The 20,281-nt window shown below is 53.6% G+C and overlaps 1 protein-coding gene across 7 annotated transcripts in view; it reads right to left on the bottom strand.

Annotated features, from left to right (window-relative positions):
* LAMB3 (laminin subunit beta 3) overlaps positions 1-20,281 on the bottom strand; it is a 164,743-nt gene that overhangs the window by 2,101 nt on the left and 142,361 nt on the right. For all 7 annotated transcript variants that reach the window (XM_057541778.1, XM_057541790.1, XM_057541772.1 and 4 more), the window contains 17 exons: positions 17,470-17,661; positions 16,332-16,395; positions 15,790-15,983; positions 13,794-13,914; positions 12,831-13,019; positions 11,723-11,878; positions 11,161-11,357; positions 10,742-10,853; positions 9,621-9,999; positions 8,203-8,363; positions 7,882-8,102; positions 7,403-7,600; positions 6,939-7,083; positions 3,061-3,268; positions 2,517-2,658; positions 1,930-2,106; positions 1,065-1,218 (listed from right to left, as the gene is read on the bottom strand). In XM_057541778.1, the coding sequence (XP_057397761.1) occupies positions 1,065-1,218; positions 1,930-2,106; positions 2,517-2,658; positions 3,061-3,268; positions 6,939-7,083; positions 7,403-7,600; positions 7,882-8,102; positions 8,203-8,363; positions 9,621-9,999; positions 10,742-10,853; positions 11,161-11,357; positions 11,723-11,878; positions 12,831-13,019; positions 13,794-13,914; positions 15,790-15,983; positions 16,332-16,395; positions 17,470-17,661 (3,010 nt within the window). The remainder of the gene's footprint in view (positions 1-1,064; positions 1,219-1,929; positions 2,107-2,516; positions 2,659-3,060; positions 3,269-6,938; positions 7,084-7,402; positions 7,601-7,881; positions 8,103-8,202; positions 8,364-9,620; positions 10,000-10,741; positions 10,854-11,160; positions 11,358-11,722; positions 11,879-12,830; positions 13,020-13,793; positions 13,915-15,789; positions 15,984-16,331; positions 16,396-17,469; positions 17,662-20,281) is intronic.

The raw sequence follows: 20,281 nt of genomic DNA, 5'->3' as shown, positions 1-20,281 counted from the left end.
GTTAGTTTCAGCCCATCCTTTCAGACTTCTGAGACTGCCTTAGAATGCTAGTTCTGTTATCTAGTGTATTAACTACCTGTCATCCTCAGATTTGATTAGCAAATTCTTAAACTTCATACAAGACACTGATGGACAGGGCCAGGGCGTGCACTGACCCAGCCCTGGGCTCCTCTATCTAGGTCAGCTCTTCTCGCCTCCCCCTTCAGTTGTGGCCGGCCACAGCCACTGTCAACTTGCCAGCCCACCTTTCTCCATAGTGTCCATCTAGCTAGCCAAACAGATTTTTGTCAAAAGCTTTCTCTAAAATTCAGAGACTCTGGTTTTGTCATTCACAGGGCAGTGACCCCATCATCACATCTCAGAGACTAAGCCTGGAAATCTCTGTTCTCCTTTCCGAGGAACCACAGAACCCTTTTGAAAGCTTCTTTCATTATGGTTTGCCATATTCAAAACCCTTGGATGGTTTCCTACTGCCTCCAGGGCTGACTCTATCCACCTCCTCCTGGCATCAGGGCCGGCCACGTGGACCAGCCACACTGGCTCCATGCTACTTCTCTCCCACCTGTTCTCTCCTCATCAACCCTCCTCTCCAGTTGGGTGGTCCTGCCTCCATCCTCAGAACATGTCTTGATGTCTCTCCTCCTCCGCACAGCCTCTTCCAGGCTTATACATCCTCCCAGGCCCACCTCAAATCTTATCTTTTTTGAACATTACCTTCTCTGAACATTTCTCTCTGACGTTATTTATCCTCTGAGCCCCTAGAGCTCCTATCATTCGGGCTTGTATCACAGTCCTCCTTGTGCTATTAAATACAGTTTCATGAAGCTGGTGGCCAATAGGAAAAATGGATTGCGAGCCTCTTGAGGGCAGGCCTAGTCTTTGTGAACATGTCCACACGCCTCAAAGCCACATTATATGCCTTGTACTTAGTAGGTGCTCAGGAAATCCCAATTGATCTCACTGCCTTAGCACTGCTAGCTCCAAACGTTAGGCCTCAGAAACCCTGGGTTGGGAGCAGCCTTCAGGGATGCCCTGAAGTCCAAGCCCCTGGACCACTCCCTCACCTTTCATCCTGTCCATCATCTCCATGGTTTCCCCAAACAGTTCCTCCGCCTCTGTCTTGATGCTCAGGATCCGGCTGCCCTGCCCTCCCAGCATGGGGCTCCGACCCAGCCGGTCCTTCAACTCGGCATATTTTTGCTTTATTCTCTCAAATCCCTGAAAAAGGAAGAACAGTCTCCACATCATCATCATCCAAAGTCCTGAAGACCTTTGGCTAAAGGACTTGATGTAACCCAAATCAGCACACAGAGATGAGGTGCCTCCTAATATCCCCAACGGGTTGATTCTGCCTATAAAAGCCCCTGGGCCACAAGCCATACCTTAACTTCTGTATTTCCCTCCCTTCATCTGCAGTGCCAGCGCAGGGCCAGGTACACAGCTGTCACTTAATAGTATGCTTGGCAGCTTGGCCACTGTACCGGGACCACCAGTACCCTGGAAACACTGAAACTGGCTCTTCGACCTTCTCTCTGATCTAATTCTGACAGTGATGGGGCTCAGGTTGGGCTAAGTCAAGAGTTTCTGTCTGGGCTGGATAACCATGACAGGGGACAAGCTCTGGATCAGGTGTCAAGAGACCTCCTTTGTAGATGAGCTTTAGGTCTGGACAGAGTCACCACTTCATCTGTGAAAGGAGAGGGATTGGACTGGCTCTTTCCAGCATCCCTGAACCAGCTCCACCAAAGGCAGCCAGAGGGAGAATTCAGATGCCTGGCCAGGTGTGCCTTAATCCTGAAGCCCCCGCTGGATATTTCAGAATAACTGTTACTCGAAGTGCTTTGCAGCCCATGGTCTTATAAAGTGTACAGAGTCCTCTCCTGCTCCCGCTGGCCATGCTTGCTTGGGCTGACTCTGCCCTCGAGGTACCTCCTGGGCACTCAGTGCCTGCTCGCTGGCTTCCTCTGCCAGCTGCTGGGCCTGGGCTGCCTGCGCCCGCTGCTGCCTGGTCCGGCGGCTGAGCTCCTCCATCCGTGCTCGGAAGCCACCCAGCTGCTCCATCATGCCGGTCACCAGTCTTTCCGCTGGCCCCAGCACCTGCTGAACCTTTGTGGAAAAAGAGACCCAGAGTTTGGGGTGGGTCTCATAGGCAGTGACCTTCATTCTTCTCTCCTCCAACTCATCAGGCCACAAAAACTCTCTACAACCAGGACATCACTATCACCACCATCCCAATCCTCTATCTGCCCCCTGGCATCCAGGCCTCTCCCCCTTCTACAGCTCAGCTGACCACCTCCCTGCCCACTCCTGCAGCAGCTCAGAGCCCACCCTGGCTTCCGCACCAGACACGAGAGCAGAAAACCAAAGGCTCGAAGCCAGGCCCAAGGCTCATAGGCTCCCTTCTTTAGGGCCCCAGCTCAGTTTCCACCCAGGTCACTTTCTGGCATCTTCTATGCCTTGCGCCTGAGTCTGAATGTTCATTCCCACAAGTGGGGGAAGGAAGCCGTAATGCCTACCTCAGCAACCCTGTCTTGGATAAGCTGAAGGGAGCGGCGGGTGCCTTGCATGGTGTCCCGGGCCTCCTGCAGTGCCAGCGTGCCCTGTCGCAGGTTCCCCAGCACGTCCTCCACCTGGCCCTCCACTGTGTGGGCTCGGCTCCTGGGGCCGGGGGAGTGGAAGGTGGGGTGGAATGGGTGCACAGTGAATGAAGAGATGTGGGTCCAACTCACTCCCCAGGCCAGAGAATATCCTTTCCAGCCAAGATAAGAAGCCGAGTATTAACTCAGTAGCTTTTCCATCCCAGGACCCCACCAAGCAGGTTGCCTGAGGCAGCCTTTGGGGACGGTTTCCAATAAGGAAGACGGGGCCGTGCCGAGTAAAGTTTAAGCTGGATGCTGTGTATCACTTCACCATCCCCCCGCCACGGTAAGCGCCTCCTCCTGTCTCCCAGCCCTCGGCACCCCTCTGACTTGCAGACGTTCCTTTCTTGCTTCCAGCAACAGAGTTGGGGGGCAAAAGCCCAGCCCGATCCTGGGAGAAGTTCAGGGCCCAGGGCCACACCTGGCCTGCTCAGCCTCAGCCTGGAGCCTGCGAGCCCGAGCGATGTCCTGCTTGGTCTGAGAAAGCACCAGGTCCACGTTGGGGAGCCTGGCTGCGATGGCCTGGATCTCATTCATCTTCCGCAGGACGGTGGCAGAGTCTGTGGGCAGCCACAGGGCCAGCACGGCCTCACTGACCTCCTGGATGGTGGCTGTGTCGGTGTCGGGGTCTGGAAGACAAACCATCCATCGGAATGGGGAGCTCAGCCACCTCCCCAGAGATCAGAGGCCTCTCCAGGCTGAGCAGCCCCCGTGGGCAGCACCTCCATGCCACCTCTGCCCGGGCTGCCCAAGGAGCTGCCGCTCCCTCCCAGGCACACTCAGGCGCCCTGCTCTGAGAATTTCCGGGCTCGCTGCCGCGGGAGGATGGCTGCCGGCACAGCTGTGGCAACTAAGTGGCACCACAGGAAGCTGCAGGCTGGGGAGGAGGAGGTGGTACCAGGCAGCTGGTACTGAACAATGCCTGGAGCACAGATATAATCAGCCCTAAAGTGGGGAGACCAGCCAGGAACTGCAACTGCTTCCTTGGCAATAAGACCCCTTCCACGTGCCCCTCCTCTGGGGCAGAGTGCTCGCTTTTGCAAAGGCAGATCAAGATTACCTGGGCTTTGCTCACGTGTCACCTTCTGAGAGAGGCCAGCCCAGGCCATCCAATCTAGGATCGCAACCTCCACCCTCTGCCAACACTCCTTCTCCTCCTTCTCAGCTTTATCTTTCTCCCTAACATTTATCACCACCCACGTGTTGAACACTTAACTCATTTATTAGGTTTTCTGTCATATCCTCACTAGGATGTAAACAATGTGAGGACAGGGACTGGCTTTCATCCACAGCTATAGCCCAGCCCTTAGCACAGTGCGTGGCACTTGGAGGCACTCTGCTTGTACATTGAATGAATGATTGAGGGGCTCCAGTCTCAGGCCTCCTCTTTATTATTCAAGCAAACTGGGACAAGTCAACTGGCTTCGTTGAGCTCAGTTTCCTGATCTGTGAAATGGGAATCACGATGCCCAACCTCAAGGGATGATATGAAACAATCAATTTAGCAGGAATTTCACAATCCAACTCTGGGTCAGAGAGTAAGGTCAGAAGTACAGAGATGGCATCTCCTCCCCATGGTCACTTTTGCAGATTCCACTGGTACTGACATGGTAGGGAAGGGGACACTCGCCCACCCAGATAGTTTGCCCTGGGACTTAACTCCTCTGGGGCCCACCCAGCCTTACTCTGCAATCAAATATTTCCTCACCAGCTGGCTACACAGGTCCTAGACCCAGTCCCCTCCCCATGCCAGGTGGAAGGACATTCCTGGAAGGTGGAAACCATGCCTCTTTATTGCTATGTCCTTTTGGGGCCAGAACAGCACACCGCAGGAGCACAAGGCATAATTGCGGCTGAGTTGAATGAAGTGGACTTTTCCCCAATTACAAGCTTTCACAAGGACCTCCCCATAGAGACCACCAACCTCTCACCTAACCCAGAGTCCTACTCTCAACACGGCTTGTATGTGCCTTCCCTAGAAAGCCTCTTACGGCAAGCACACCCTCACCTAGCGCCTGCCCTTCCTTTGTTCTGCTTCACTTCAGCTGCACCCGTGGGCTTGGTCTGAGTTACACTCAGTTTCATGGGCTTCTGAGTCTCAGGGTGGGCTCAGCAAACATTCACTGATCTGAGCAGCAGGATGTGGGGAGCTGAGACTGCAAGTCAGATTGGACTTGGTCCTTGCCCTCATGGAGCTTGAAATCTAGTGGGACAAGGAAGCACAACCCTGAGTGATGGGGGTAAGCTCAGGGTGCTAGGACGGCTGTTACAGGGGCACCTAACCCAGTCTGACAGGTCCAGGAAAGCTTCCTGGAGAATGAGATACCCAGGGGATCCTTAGAGGGTGTGTAGGAATTAGGCAGGTTGGGAGGGGTGGGGCAGGGCAGGGGAGACAATGCAGGGGGAGGACAAACATTAGCGAAGGCAAAGAAGCAAGATGGGTGGTGGGGTGCTGGGAGGTGGTCCATCTCATAACGCAATAATCTAGAGTGTGGACTCCGGAGTGAGCTGAACCCTACCCGTACTGCCTCCAAGCTGGATGCTTTTAGGCAGGTTTCTTAACCTCCCTGTATCTGGAGTCCTCACATGCAAAGTGGTAGGCAGTCGGGATTAAATAATGTGAAACACTTAGAACAGTGCCTGGCACTTAGTAAGAACTCAGTAAACCTGACCTATTATTTTGGTCACTTCCCTTGATGACCTGAGAAAGATGGTGTCTCCTCCCTCCTCCACTGGGCTTCCACTCTCCCGCCCTCGCTGTGACCCTGCGTGCCCACAGCAGCTGGTACCCATGCCTCCTGCAGCAGGATTCCGGACATCAGAATCCACAGCCATGGAGACTGTAAGAATTGTCCCAGGTCCCTCCCAGGGGCCAGGCCTCTCTCAGGCCCTGCTCCTTCTTTCTGCCCCTCATCCTGTCCAAGGACTCAACCTGAGACACAAGCATAACTGAGGGGACAGCAGGGACCCCGCAGCCCGTCCACTCCCTGCCCATTCATTGGAGCCCAGACTGCACCACAAGGACAGGCTTCCTATCCCACCACCCCCTAGCTGGGGTTGATGCAGGATGGGGGGCCACCTAGCCTGCCTTAGTCGGCTTCCCTCAAGGAAAGTCTTCCTTATTTGTGAGTCCCATCACCAAACTCTGGCCTGTCTCTGCTTCTCTCCAACCTGCCACCGGCACCCAGGAGGGGGCTCTGGCCTCTTGAAGCAAAGGCACCGCAATAGTAGCAGGAAGAACGGCTGTCATTACACCAGGCCCTCAGCTCATGTTAACTGGGCTCCCAGCCAAGCAAATTCCCTGGCAGGGACCAGAAATTTAATAATATCAGTTCATATTCCTGAGGCATCTTTAATTTTTCAAAACACATTTTACATCAGTTGCTTGACGCCCGGAATAAACTTGTAAAATACTATCATCCCCGTTGGCAGAAGCGAAAGATGAGGCAAAGAGGAAAACAACTTGCCCAAAGTCCCACAGATTTCCTGAGTCCTGTCCAGGGACCTTCCCACTCCCCAGGTGGCAAGGTAGGAGATCGGGTTCATTTATTCATTCAATCAACAATGGGTGCTTTTCTGGGCCTGGACTTATGCTAAGTGCCAGGGACACAGTGAATAAGACAGACAGCCATCCCTGCCCTCTTGGAGTTTAGAGTCCAGTGGGGAGACAAACATTACACTTGCAGACAGGTGAGCTCAACAACCACAGGCTCGGAGTAGAGTGAAGGTCAGACTCCAGAGGGGAATACGGGGGAGGGGGATGACCAGATGGGGTGGTCAGAAAAGGCCCCTCGAGGGAGATATTTAAACTCAGACCTGGAGGGCAAGAATCATCGGCCTTAGAGAGAGCATCCCAGGCAGAGGAACAAACAGCAAGAGCCTCCGAGGCTGGCAAGAGCCTGGCCTGTTCAAAGACAGTTTGTGAGCAAAGTGGAGAGGATACAGGCCATACCCAGGAGGTAACAGAGCCCATGGTAAGGAGCTGAGAGTTTATCCCAAGAACAAGGGAAAGCCAGTGAAGGATTTTAGGCATGAGCGGGATGTGACCCCGCTTACACATTTTTCAAAGATGTTTCAGACTGTTCTGCTGAGAATGGGCTATGAGGGAGCAGGAAGGAGGTGGGGGGGTCACCTACAGGCCGTGCAGCCATCCAGGTGAGTGACGGGGGCTGGTCCAGGGGCATGGAGACCAGGGAAGGAAGTAGCTGACTGATGAATGGGATGAGGGACAGGGAATGGGGCACTGAGGACAGGCAGAAGTCAAAACATCAGCCCAGGGAAAGGTGAAGGCCAGCTCACCTGAGAGGAAGTCCCGGACCTGCTGGATGAGGAGCCGCGTGCGTGTGACGTCCTCCTCCATCTGGGAGCGGCTGGTGCTCACCTGCATCTCCAGGCGCTGAGCATCCGACTGCACCTGCGAGGTGGCTTCCTCGGCTGCCCTGATCTGCTGACACACGCTATGGGTCAGCAGTAGTTAAAGCCCCAGGAGGGCCTCTCAGCAGCCCCCGAGGGTTCTGTAGGCACCTGCTACCCAAGATCTACCTAGTAAACTTTTGTAACTAGCTCGGTTTGGCTCCGGAAGAAATGATGTAAAAACACTGGCCTCAAACTCCATCTCTCACTTGCTGTAGGGCCACGGGAAAGTCACCTGACATCTCTGGGCTTTCGACTCCTGGCTGCAAAATGGGAGCTCTGCCTTGCTCAGGGGCTCTGTCCCCCCTGCCTCCTCCTACATGGGCCCACCCCACCTCAGCCACACCTACCATCTGCCTGGTCTGCTGGAGCTGGGCGTTGAAGCCCCGCAGCTGCTCGGCCACCTGCCCTGCCGTCCGGAAGGCCCCACCTGCCCTGGGGAGAGCACCACTACAGTGGGAACCACAGGCCGTGCCGTTGTCTCGGGGACACAGCTCCCCAGGGCATGCTCCCGGGGTGCAAGCCATCTCCCTGGAGCCCCCACAGAGCTGTGGAGAGATGGGGGCATCAGAGGGGGTCCCCAAGCCTCCTCAGTGATCACTCCCCTCCCACACCTGGGAAACAAGCAGCCAGACATCTCCACGGCAACTTGGGCACCAGAAACTTGTTTCCTTGGTAACTGCTGAACACACTATGTGGGGTCAAGGGTCGGGATGGGCGGGGGTGTGGGAGGTCCACGTGGCCCCAGGAGGGAATGTGGAGCAACAGTTGGTGAGTGACAAGCTGGGGCAGGGGGCCTCTGGAAGCGGGGCTCCGTGACAGGAGTCACCTTGTTGACGGTGGGTGTCAGATCAGGCAAGGAAGCCATCTCCAGCCTCAGGGCCGCGAGCTGGGGGCCACCGGCTCTTCCTTCTCCTCCCAGCTTCTGCTCCAGCCTCTCCGCCTCTCTCCGGCTGTCCCTGAGCTGGAGAAGCCAGCGGGAGCTGTCCGAGACCTGCTGAGCAGCCTGGGACGACCGCTGGTGGGCCGCGGTCAGCATCCGGAAGGCTCCTGTGGGAAGAAGAGAGGGCACCAAGCTGGCCCTGGACCCGGAGGCCTGGAGACGGAGATGAAGCCTGGCCCGGCGTGGCGTCTGTGTACCCCTCCTCACCTGAAGGATCGGCACTGCTTATTTTTTCAAACTGCTCCCTCTTGCTCTGATACATAACGAGGAGGCGATTGAAGCTTCTGTCCAGATTCTCCAAGTCTCCCGGGAGGGGCAAGGTCTCCTCCTCTAGGGGCAGATCCACCTGCAGGCCCTGGAGAGTCTGCCTGAAGTGGGAGAGAAGCTTCCACTAAAATACAGGAGGGGGGCTTCCTCCCCAGAGCCAGCCATCCCCTCGGAGAAATCGCTACCGAGTCAGGAAAAAGAGAGGCCGTCAGCAAAAGCCGCAGAAGGGAGCCTCCACAGGCTGGAGAGGATCCTGCCGGGCAAAAGCTAGCACAACCTCCCTCCACCCCTATGCAGGCAGATCCATAAAAATCTCTCCCTCCTTGGCGTGTGTGACCCTAACAGTCCCAGCTTTCCTCCACCTCCCCACGTCGGCTTCCACGAGGAGGATCCCCTGAGCCCCTCCTCCTCCTCCGCTGCCTACAGGCTGACATCGGCCACCACCTGTACCCCAGGCTCCCAAGTCCCTCTTCTGCAGCCCACACCTTCCCACGGAGCTCCCGTAGCTGCTGCCCACTGGTGGTCTCCACCTGAAGGGGGTCACCTGCCCTGACCCACCGCGGCTGAGCTTTCAGACATTCCTCCCTCCCAGGTCCTTTGCAGCTCCACCCACCACCATTCCCTCCACCAGCCTCGCATTCTCCATGGCCGGGCTTTGCTCAGCACGGACCGTCCTTCCGCAAAGCCCCTCCAGGCCTGCACACCCAGCCCACCCACTGCCTGCGGACTCCCTACTCAGTTCTGAGACCGAGGTCAATGGCACACTTGTGACCTGCACAACTCCCTCAGCCCCCAGTGCCACCAGGTACATGGCGGGGTGGCCTAGGTGGCTCAGGCCCTCACAGTCAGCAAGTGCTCAGGGGAAGCAAACTCCTACAAACTTCAGAACGAAACCTCACTGAGAAGGCACCTCTGCTAGTAGGAGGGGACTGTGGGTGGGACTGCTCCCATTCCAAAGGCAAACGCAAATTATTTTTAGAGCCCTGCCTCTCGGATGCCCTCCACAAGGTTGACTAATGCAGAGCTGACTCTCCCACGGGCGGCACCGGGCACTTGAGAGAACTCAGGACTTGGGCTTGTGCCTGTGCTCCCGGCCCCCCCGCTCTGCCCCTCGGTGGCCACGTGACTCCATCACGCCACCTATCTGCGCCTGTTTCCCCATCTGCAAGACGCAAGGAATAACACGCACCCCGCCAACCTCCCAGGGCTGTTGTGACAGTGAAAAGAGAGGGGCCTGTGAGAAGCCTTGGTAGACGGTAAAGGGCTGTAACTGATGTAAGGAAGGACCAGTGCGCCCCTATGTGGACCCACGTGGAGTCATTCTTCTGCCACGTGGCTCGGCAGGGAGGGGGAATGACCTGATGGAGACGATGGCATTGGCCACCTGGGCCACCTCCTGCTCCGTGACCGAGGCGCCGCCGAGGATGGCTTGGATCTGCTCCAGCTTGTTCTTTGTGTCCAGCATCCGGGATGCCAGGCCGCGGTCCTCCTGGCCCGGCCCAGGCCACAGGCTGGTGGTGGCATTGCGGAGGCTGCTGAGGCGGAGGGCCCGCTCCCGGAGGCCTGCGTCGTAGGTCTGGAAGCAGGGGTGGCAGGCCACACACACCGGGTAGTGGTCACAGTAGCCTCGCTGGCACTGGTCACAGCGTGGCCCGGTCGAGCCAGGGCGGCAGAGACAGCGGCCCGAGGCCTTGTCGCAGCCTGGTCCCTCCGTTCCCCGGAAGTCACAGTCACAGGCTAAGGCGGGAGAAATGATGGTCAGAGGCCGGGAGGTCAGGAAGATCAGGTGTTTGGTGGGGAAAGCCCAAAGAAGAGGTCTGACCTCAGGGTCTTTCACACTTAGAATAAGACTGTCAAGGCCAGAATGAAATCATGGTAATGACAGCAAGCCCTTACATAGCACCTCCGACATGCCAGGCACTGTTCTGAGCCTCACTCACCAGGCACACGCCTACGCTTCTGACCCTCACCACACACTCTGTGGCAGAGTTAACACGCTTGTTTTCCCATTCTCACAGATGAAGCCTCTGAGGCAATGTGCCCCTTCCCCAGATGAGGAAACTGAGGCCTGAAGAGGGGAGCAACTCGTCCCGAGGTCACAGAGCTGAGAACAGACTCAGGTCTGCGTGCCCTTGTCACTACTCATCAAACTGACCCCCCCTCAGGACTCACTTTCTCCATCTATGAAGAGGGAGAGGAGGACATTTCCTGCAGATGGCTTCTGGGAAATGGTTTCTCAGGGAAGTGGGAAGCAAAGCAGCCCTCCTGTCATGCGCACATGGGGACACGGGGACGGCCTGGTGTCAGCCCCGGGCAGCGGTGGGGAGCGAGTGCTCCTATGGGTTGCCAGGGCCCCCCCCCGGCCCCGTGCACCAGTACAGGATGCCCTCCCACACCACAGACCCACGTGTCCCCACCACGAGCCCACCCGAGCACACAACCCCCCCATGTCCTCCACGTCCCCACTCAGTGAGCACACCTCGGCATCCCATAGCTGCATCTCCGTAGGTTCTGTCAGGACACTGGCGGACGGCTGCAGTGCTGCAGGTCAGGCCACCAAACCCTTCCTGACAGGGGCACTGCCCTGTGAACTGTGCGGGGAGAGACCGGTCAGGGAGCAGAACTCCCCAGTGCACCCCAAAGCAAGGGCTCCCACGAGGACACAAGCTCTGAGGTCAAAGCCCGCGACGGCCCTGCAGAAGGTGTGCGAATGTGGCATTGCCAAAGGCTGAGAGCCACGGACGGAGGGACATTTGGCAGCCTCCCCAGGGGAAGGCGGACAGAAGCAACCCAGTCTGACTTTAGAAAGACCCAGAAGGGCAGTGCGGAGGGGAGACAGAGGCCGGTGGGCGGGAGCCCTCCCTTGCTGAGGGGCCCATGGGCCACCCCGCCATGTACCTGGTGGCACTGGGGGCTGAGGGAGTTGTGCAGGTCGCAGGCACATGGCTCGCAGCCCCGGCCACTGGCCAGCTTCCAGTGGTAGCGAGCGCACTGGTCACATTTGGGGCCCACCACGTGGGGCAGACACAGGCAGCGTCCACTCTCCTCATCACAAGGCATGTCCCGCTGGGTACCCAGGACGCTGCAGTCACAGCCTGCAAGGGAGGGAGGGCTGCTGAGCCTGGGGGCCGGGCCACCCAAATCTTACCCCCAGAGGATGTGCATCAGGGAGGGGCACAGCCTGGGAAAAGAACGAGGCGGGGCCGTTCCCTCCAGATAACCTGGCTGACTCATAAGGCCACCACACTTTCCCACCAGTCCCCGCACCTGGCTGCTGGGCCACCTGCCTGCCCTCCCTCGAGAGGGCTCTGTCCCAGCCTCCACCTCAGGCCTGTGCTGTCACCTGCTGGAAGCCAGTGGCAAAGCAGCCGGCACGCAGCTCAGTGAGCAGGACCAGTCACAGACCTGGTGGCCCCAGGCCACCTGCCCCACGCCACGGCAGGCTGGGCCCCCTACTCACGGTGGCAGCCCTGCGGGTTGGCATAGGTGAGTCCTGTAAATCCCGGCTTGCACAGGTCACAGCGTTCCCCCTGCACTTGCTCCTTGCACACACACTGCCCGGTCACTGGGTCACAGGGCGCTCCTGGCACTGCCCCATCTGGATCACACTCGCAGGCTGAGAGACAAAGGCAGCCACGGCAGGAGGGACAAAGAAGAAAAGCAGAGAGCACATTCTAGAGGCCAGGCTTCCTGGTTCAAATCCTTGTTCCACCACTTCCTGGCTTACAACCTTACCACCTTAGTTGAGTTATTTAATCCCTCTGTGCCTCAGCTTTCTCATCTATAAAATGGGGGTGATTATACAACACTCATAGGTTTCTTACGAGGAATCAATGAGTAAGTGTAAAGCAGGTGGAACAGTGCTTGGCACATGTTAAGTACTATAAAAGTTTTGGTTGGCATTATTGACTGAACAGCTACCCTGTGGCCAGCACGGAGCTGGACACTCTTGCCTCTCACCTTATGTAATCCTCACGATAACCCTGAGAGGTGAGGATGCTTATCCCTATGGCACAGATGAGGAAACTGAGGCTCAGAGGTGTTCAAAGAACATACGCAAGGTCACACAGCAAGCGAGTGCTGGAAACAGAAGTCAAACTCAAGACTTTCTCACTCTTTCCATAAATAGATAATATCAACAGGAAGTGAACCAACTTTCTCCCACCCCAAAACCCAAGCCCCTTTCATGGCTTTCAAAATGAAGACTCTTCCTTCACCTAGAAAGTCTTACCTCCTGGATCACTCCTGGGTGACTTACATGTTCATTTAATAAACATTCCTGGAGCATCAATTATTTGTCTGTGGTTTTGCTAGGGCCCAAGGATACAAGAATAACCCCTGCCATGGAGGGGTCCTGAATGTTGGAGGAAGCACAAAAATAAAGAGCAAACCACACTGACTTGCTTAGAAGGGCACAGCTAAGTTAAAAACAATTGCCCACAAGTCCTGACACACAACCAAGTCTTCACGCTTCCTGTGTGTCCTTAGGGACATGTGCTCTGTTGAGCCCAGAACAGATGGGGATTAACAGACAGATGATGGCTTGGCTCCCTGGAGCCCCTACTCACGGAGACAGGTCTCCTGAATGGGAGCACCAGGACGCCGGTTCCGGAAATAGTGCAGCTGACACCGCTCACAGTTCTTGCCCTCAGTGTGGTGCTGGCAGTTGTCACACACACCTCCATGTGCCCCCTGGCTGGCGGCAAACACAGCGGGGTCGAAGTGACATGTCTCTGAGTGTCCGTTGCAGTCACACCCTGCAAAAGGAGATTACTAGGGCTGACATTTGACCAGCATCGTTGCCATGTACAAAGCACGTTCCACACTAACTCACTGGCATCCCCAGCAACTCTGCAAGATGCTCAGGTCTGGGAAACAGGGAAACTGAGGCCCAGGGAGGCTTTTGTAATTTATTTCAGGTTATATAGCCAGTAAGAAAGGAAAATAGAGAACTCAGGCCTCTTGACTCCCAGCGTGGGGACTAACCCAAGAATAATACCCATGTTGAGCCAAAGAGAGAGCCCTTTGAATGGTCCCATGCCAATCCTCCCCCACTGCCACCTGCTGGGTCTCCTGCTGGGTCACTGCCCTTCTCTGGGCTGGGATCTTTGTTGCCCTCATTTATGCAGGGAAGGGCCCTGCCTCCAGGAATCTAATTCCGTGGATTTCTACTCTGGATGCACATCTGAAGTAGAAGGAATGACAACAGGGAACCACATATGTCCTACACTGGATAGGCCAGAAGTAGGAGGACCTGTGGTTAGCACGAAAGGCACGTGGCATCAGAAGCATGGACCAAATCGTGGTCCCTCCAGGCCTGGCTGAGGAGAAGGGCCAGGAGCTGTGGGAAGATGCAACTCAAATACTTTCTCAAATAACCTCTCCTTCCCCAAAGAGCAAGGAGAGCTTAAATTACAGAATACAATTAGGTTTAGATTTAAATAATAAAGACTAGATTCTCCTTGTGTCCCTGATGGGCCAGCACCCCACCCAGCTGCTGCAGGGGAGGTTGGGTGATCCCAGGCTCATACTTTGGCATTCATGGGGGTCCTGGTCATCTGCGGGTTTCCAGGGCTTGTTGTTGTAGAAGGGTGCACAGCGTTCACAGTTGGAGCCGGCGGTGTTGTGCTGGCAGACGCAGACCTCATGGACCTAGGAGAGGGGCCATAGGACACCATGAATAATTATCACAGGAGCATCCCAGAGGTGGACTTGCCCTCTCCACTCTGTCCCCAGGGTCCAGCTCAGACCCCAGCTCCTCCAGCCTTCACTCAGCTCCTATGACACTCCCAGATGCCGGCTTGTGTGGTGTGTGTGTGTGTTTGTGTGTGTGCATGCACACCTGCACTGCTCCTCCAGTTAGGTTCTTAAAAGCTCAGCCCTTGCATTTGGCCATCCCCATGCTGCCCAGTCCAAAGCACCACCTGTAAAGTGCTTAGACAGCCTTGTTGGTAAACTGTGGTTCTAGAAGCTTGTGGGCCCTCTGGAGATTTATATTCCAACAATCTATGACTGCAGTTGTTTGGCTAATGAGACTGCAATGATGAATTGTTACTAGACTCATTAAGGTATAAAAATAGAATAGCAATTGTGTGCTAATAGTCTTCCATATTAAGCTCACCACCCTCAGGCTGGCATCTAGGACTTGTATTGTGTTTGCTCCATCCTCATCCCCTACTCACTCCTAACAGCACGGCTGAGCTGAACTAGCGGCTCCCAGGACAAGCCCTACTTTTCCCCACCTTTTGGCCTGTACTGATGTTTTTCTTCCTGACTAGAAGTCCCCTCACTCTCTATTCACCAGCAAAATCCTGCCAGCTAGACTGGCATGTCCTTCACCAGGCTTGCCTTGTCCCTCTAATTCCATGGATTTCAACTCTGCACGCACTTCAGAATTATCTGGGGAGCTTTTAAAAAAATACCAATGCCCAGGCCCAATTCAATCCAATCTCAGGGACGAGGCCCAGGCATCGGTATTTTAGAAAGTGGTGATTCCACTGTGCAGCCAGATTTGAGAACCACCGGGGCTGGGCAGGCCGTTGCCCTCCTCTACATCCTCATATGCCAGCAATCCTGCTCAGCCTGTGTTCTGGTCTTTTGTTTATGGACCCTAATGGATGACACATCTCTGGCACTGGTCTCCCTCTGCCTTCCTCTGTAGCCTGGGGCAAGCGCTGGCCCAGAAGTGGAAAGGATAAAGCTGCCCGATGCTCATGTCACCTGTATTTCCCTCAAGGGTCACTTTACATGATTTCATCGTGCGCCTCTATCACTGGGGCAAATATCATGGTCCCATCTGTTAATAGAAGAACCGAAACCCCAGAGAAGTGAAATGACAACTCCCTCTGCTTCTTGGTCCTAGGCTCTCTCTCCTCTACTGATGGTTCTCCAGCTTGGTTTCACAGAAAAATCCCCTGGGTTTCTTGTTAAGCTGGAGTTTCTCTCTTCCATGCCTGACGCATCCAACTCAACTGCTCTGGGGTGGACTTAGCATCTGTGTTAGACTCTGTTCTCTCACCCTGCCCCATATCTCACCTCTACATGGGACTTTACAGTCCCCAAACCAGTGGCTCTATGGCAGGATGTCAGAACCACCCTGGCAGGATGTTAGAATCACCCGGGGCTTTAAATAACAATAATAAAATCGGAGTGTATGAAGGTGTGGGTCTGGGCAATGTTTTTTAGCTCCCCAGGAAATTACAATGTGTAGCCAGTGCTGAAAATCAATGCCTTAAGCTCCCCCACCAACACCCATGCTTATACTTCTACTTATATGTATGCTTATACTTACATATACTTCTATGTTACTGAATAAAAATCATCTCAAACCATAAAGCAGGTCCAAAGAAGTGCTGCAAAATCTGACCTTTGAAATGACAATAATTTAGACTCATTTTCACCATTGCTAAAATATTAAGTACTCGAGTCTTAAATTTAGTGCCCTCCCTCCTTTATAGGAGCCCCAGAGACGTCAGTCTGCCCGGGTCTTGCCCCTCCCCTCTCCTTTCCCCCTCCCTGGGCTGTCACCTGCACAGCGGTGGAGGGGCTGGCAGGGCCTCTGGAATTGGGGGCACAGCGGTTAGCATGGCCGTGACAGAAGCAGCTCCCCTGCAGACGCAGCTGGGAAACAGCATAGTAGGCGCTGGGAGGGTGATAGCCCCTCTGGGGTACAGGGGCCAGCCTGGTGAAGTTGACTCTCAAGTTTGTGATCTCCCCCAGCTCTGAGGGGGACAAACAACAAGGAGGGAGGGGTAGAGATGGGAAAATAAAGAACGGGAAGTTAGAGGCAAATAGAGACTCCTAGGGCAGGATGATAAGGAAAGGAATTCTGGTCGCACCATTCCATCTTCCTCAAACTTCCCCCAACAGAAAAGACCCATTCCACCCTGGCTTAGGCCTTTTGAGTCTCTGGGGCCACCACAATACCCCTATGGGCTGAGCAGGGCAAGTGTTCAATCCAACCGTGTTGACAGAGGTAGGAAAGACTAGGAAATGTCCATGATCTGGGTTGCAACCATGTTTTGCTCCCCATCCACAGTCCCACAGGCTAGAGGAGTAGCCACACTGACCTTGAATTTTTTGACTTTGAGTTGCTGGGATCCCAGAGGCTAAATCCATAAGGTTAAGTTGGACCTGCAGAGAGAGGGGAAATGGAAGACCTGAGGTAGAGGTGAACTGTGGCCCAAGCCCAGAGGTCCTCCTTTCCATTCAATGCCCTGACCTTCTCATACTAAGGTCTTTCTTACCTGGAGCCTGAGATGACCATGGATGTGAGGTCTGCCAATCACTCTGAGGGAGGGAGATGATCACTGGGCCTTAGATGAGTGTGCGTGTGTGTGTATGTGTGTGTGTGTGTGTGTGTGTGTGTGTGTGTGTGTGTGTGTGTGTGTGTACAACCTTTCCTCTCCAGTTGAAAATATAGCTATCCCAAGAATTTCCTGATTTCCTTGGGTCAGAAGTTACAGTAAGATATATAATAGACATATGAGGGTTTAGGGGATACTAATTTTCCAAAGACCCAGGATGAGTGAGAGGGTCCAGAGCCAAGGATGCATGGACGTGCTGACCACCACACTCTAGACAACCCCAATTTCAACTATGCTGTTCTTACTTGATAAAAAAAAAAAAAACACTCATTGGATGTAAGTTCAGCTGCATATCCCAGGAAGAGTTTTCACATCAACCTTCCACAAATCAGGGAAAAGTCCCATGTTCTGATGTGTGGTCTGGGGCATGTGGCTAACGTGGATCTAGATACGGCAATAACCAAGGAGGAGTCATTGCAGGGAAGGAAAGAGACGCACTGCCTACAGGAAAGGCAGCGCTCCGAGCAGCTCTGAGGGCTCCCCTGAGCCTCAGCCAGAGAAAGGAGACAAAATACAGCCCCCGTGGGTGGGAGCAAGGGGGCAGTGATGAAAGAAATGAAAGGATTTGACCCCAGGTGGGAAGATTCAAGGAGAGAGCAGGGTTGAGTTATGCAATACACTCAGTGTGTTTCTGAAATATCCTTCCTGGGCAGCAAAGAGGATGTGCAGCAAAGACGTGCCCAGAGGGATCATTATTGGGGAGCTCAGGAAAGACAGCAGGGCTCACTGCCTGGGGAAGGGGGTGGTTCTCCTAGATTCTCCAAAGCCTGGTGACCATGTGAGCAATGGGATGGGAGAGACCTCTCCCCGTGCCTACATTTTCAGGGTCCCCTCTGCCTACCTTGGCCCCATCCAGGCGCCTGTTAGGCCTCTGGGGCAGAGGCTGGCACCGAGCATCCTGCCAGCTCTGAGGATGGCCCTGGCGGACCCGGGGGAAGGCAGACGTGCAGTCGGCAGCTAGGTATTGGTACACCTGCCAGGTCTTGCCGAAGTCCGAGGAGCGCTCGATCAGCATGCCAGCAGGCATGGGCCCCTGCAGAGACACAGACAGGGTTGGGGCCTGAGTGACCCCGCGGTGGGGACGCGACCACAGAAAGAGGCTCTTAAAGAGGTGCTGGTGGCCCCTGAGAACCACAGTGAGGAGGGAGAAAGGGGGCTGCATGGGACAAGTGGGCTCAGGGGTACCCGGGTCCAATTCTCCTGACAAACCACCGGCCCCAGCGGGTTTTCCCCAGGGGAGCCGTGGAAAGTGATAGAAGGCAGATCTGCGTTCCAGAAGGCATGATCCCTAGCTCAGCCCACCACCCAGGTGGCCAGGCCAGAAAATTCTCCCACTGCACTTCCCACAGCCAACCATTTTTTAACACCACTAGCTCCCAATTCTGTCCCTCCTCTTTTTCCTCGCATGGCCGTGGCCATAGTGCAGGTCCCAGTTGCACTGAGTCTGGGTTCCTACAACAGCCTGGAACTCAAGCCCAACCTTTGTCCAGGCTCTCCAAGCCACGCTCCCCACTTCACCTACAGGGCTATCTGATCACGTCCCTCCCTGCATGAGACCCTTCCATGGGTCTGCGTTGGCCTAAAGATAAAATGCGAGCCCCTTAGCATGACATACTGTCATGTCCCTACTTCTTCTCTCAGTGATTTCATCCATTTCTCATGGCTTTAAATGCTGTCTTTATGCTGACAGGTCCCAGCTTGGAACACTTCCTTGGGTTCATAAACCAACCTCTACACAGAGAGAACTTTCTTTCTAAAATGTAAAGTGAGCCATGACTCCCCTCTGCTAAAAACCTTCCAGTGGCTTTCCACTATTTTTTTTCCCAGCTTTATTGAGATATTATGAACATATCACATATGTAAGTTTAAGGGGTATCAAATGTGATGACTTGATACACATATATATTACAAAATGATTACTGCAATAAGGTTAGCTAATACTTCTATCCGCTTACATAATGACCTTTTTGTGTCATTTAACAGCTTTCAGGTGTCTAGTACAGTATTATTAATTATAGTCACCACGCCGTACATTAGATCTGTAGAACTTATTCATCTTATAAACCTGGAAGTTTATATCCTTTGATCAACATCCACCCATTACCCCCACCCTCCAGCCCCTGGCAACCACCAACCTTTTCTCTATGTTGATGAGTTCAGCTTTTTAAGATTGTGTATATAAGTGAAGACATGCAGTATTTGTCTTTCTGTCTGTCTCATTTCACTTAGCAGAATGCCCTCAAAGTCCATTCATGTTGACCCAAAAGGCAGGATTTCCTTCTTTTTTCATGGCTGAATATTCCTCTGTGTGTGTGTGTGTGTGTGTGTGTGTGTGTGTGTGTGACATCTTCTTTATCCATTCATCCACTGATTGACACTTAGGTTGTTTTCATATCTTGGCTATTGTGAATAACATTGCAATGAACACGGGAGTTAAAAATATCTCTTTGAAAAAGTGACTTCATTTCCTTCCAATATATACCCAGAAGTAGGATTGCTGGATCATACGGTAGATTTATTTTTTTAACTTTCTGAGGAAACTTCATACTGTTTTCCATAGTGGCTGCACCAATTTACATTCCCTCTAATGGTGCACAAGTGTTCTCTTTTCTCCACACCCTCACCAACACTTATGTCTTATCTTTTTTCTTTTGGCTGCACCACGGGACTTGCAAGATGTTCCCCAACCAGGGATTAAAACCAGGCCACAGCAGTGAAAGCCCAAAATCCTAACCACTAGGCTACCAGGGAATTCCTTATCTTTTTGATGATGGCTATTCTGACAGGTGTGAAATGACATCTCATTGTGGTTTTGATTTGCATTTCCCTGATGGTTAATGATGCTGAGCATCTGTTCATGTACCTGTTGGCCCTTTGTATGTCTTCTTTGGAGAATTACCTATTCAAGTCCTCTGCCCACTATTTTTTTTTTAAAATAGATCTTTACTGGAGTATAATTGCTTCACAATACTGTGTTAGTTTCTGTTGTACACCAAAGTGAATCAGCCATATATATATATATATTTCCCCATATCCCCTCCCTCCCATCCTCCCTAACCTACCCCCTAGGTCATCGCAAAGCACCGAGCTGATGTCCCTGTGCTATGCCGCTGCTTCCCACTAGCTAAATGTTTTACATTCGGTAGCGTATATATGTCGATGCTACTCTCACTTCGCCCCAGCTTCCCCCTCCCACCCCGTGTCCTCAAGTCCATTCTCTATGTCTACATCTTTATTCCTGCCCTGCAACTAGGTTCATCAGTACCATTGTTTTTTTTTTTTTTTAGATTCCATATATATGCGTTAGCATATGGTATTTTTTTTTTCTCTTTCTGATTTACTTCACTCTGTATGACAGTCTCTAGGTCCATCCACCTCACTACAAATAACTCAGTTTCATTTCTTTTTATGGCTGAATAATATTCCATTGTATATATGTGCCACATCTTCTTTATCCATTCATCTGTCGATGGACACTTAGGTTGCTTCCATGTCCTGGCTATTGTAAATAGTGCTGCAATGAACATTGTGGTATGTGTCTCTTTTTGAATTATGGTTTTCTCAGGGTATATGCCCAGTAGTGGGATTGCTGGGTCGTGTGGTAGTTCTATTTTTAGTTTTCTAAGGAACCCCCATACTGTTTTCCATAGTGG

The sequence above is a fragment of the Balaenoptera acutorostrata genome, chromosome 1 (genome assembly GCF_949987535.1).
Source record: "Balaenoptera acutorostrata chromosome 1, mBalAcu1.1, whole genome shotgun sequence".
In the NCBI taxonomy this organism is placed as follows: Eukaryota; Metazoa; Chordata; class Mammalia; order Artiodactyla; family Balaenopteridae; genus Balaenoptera; species Balaenoptera acutorostrata.
This window is presented reverse-complemented; position numbering and strand designations above follow the sequence as displayed.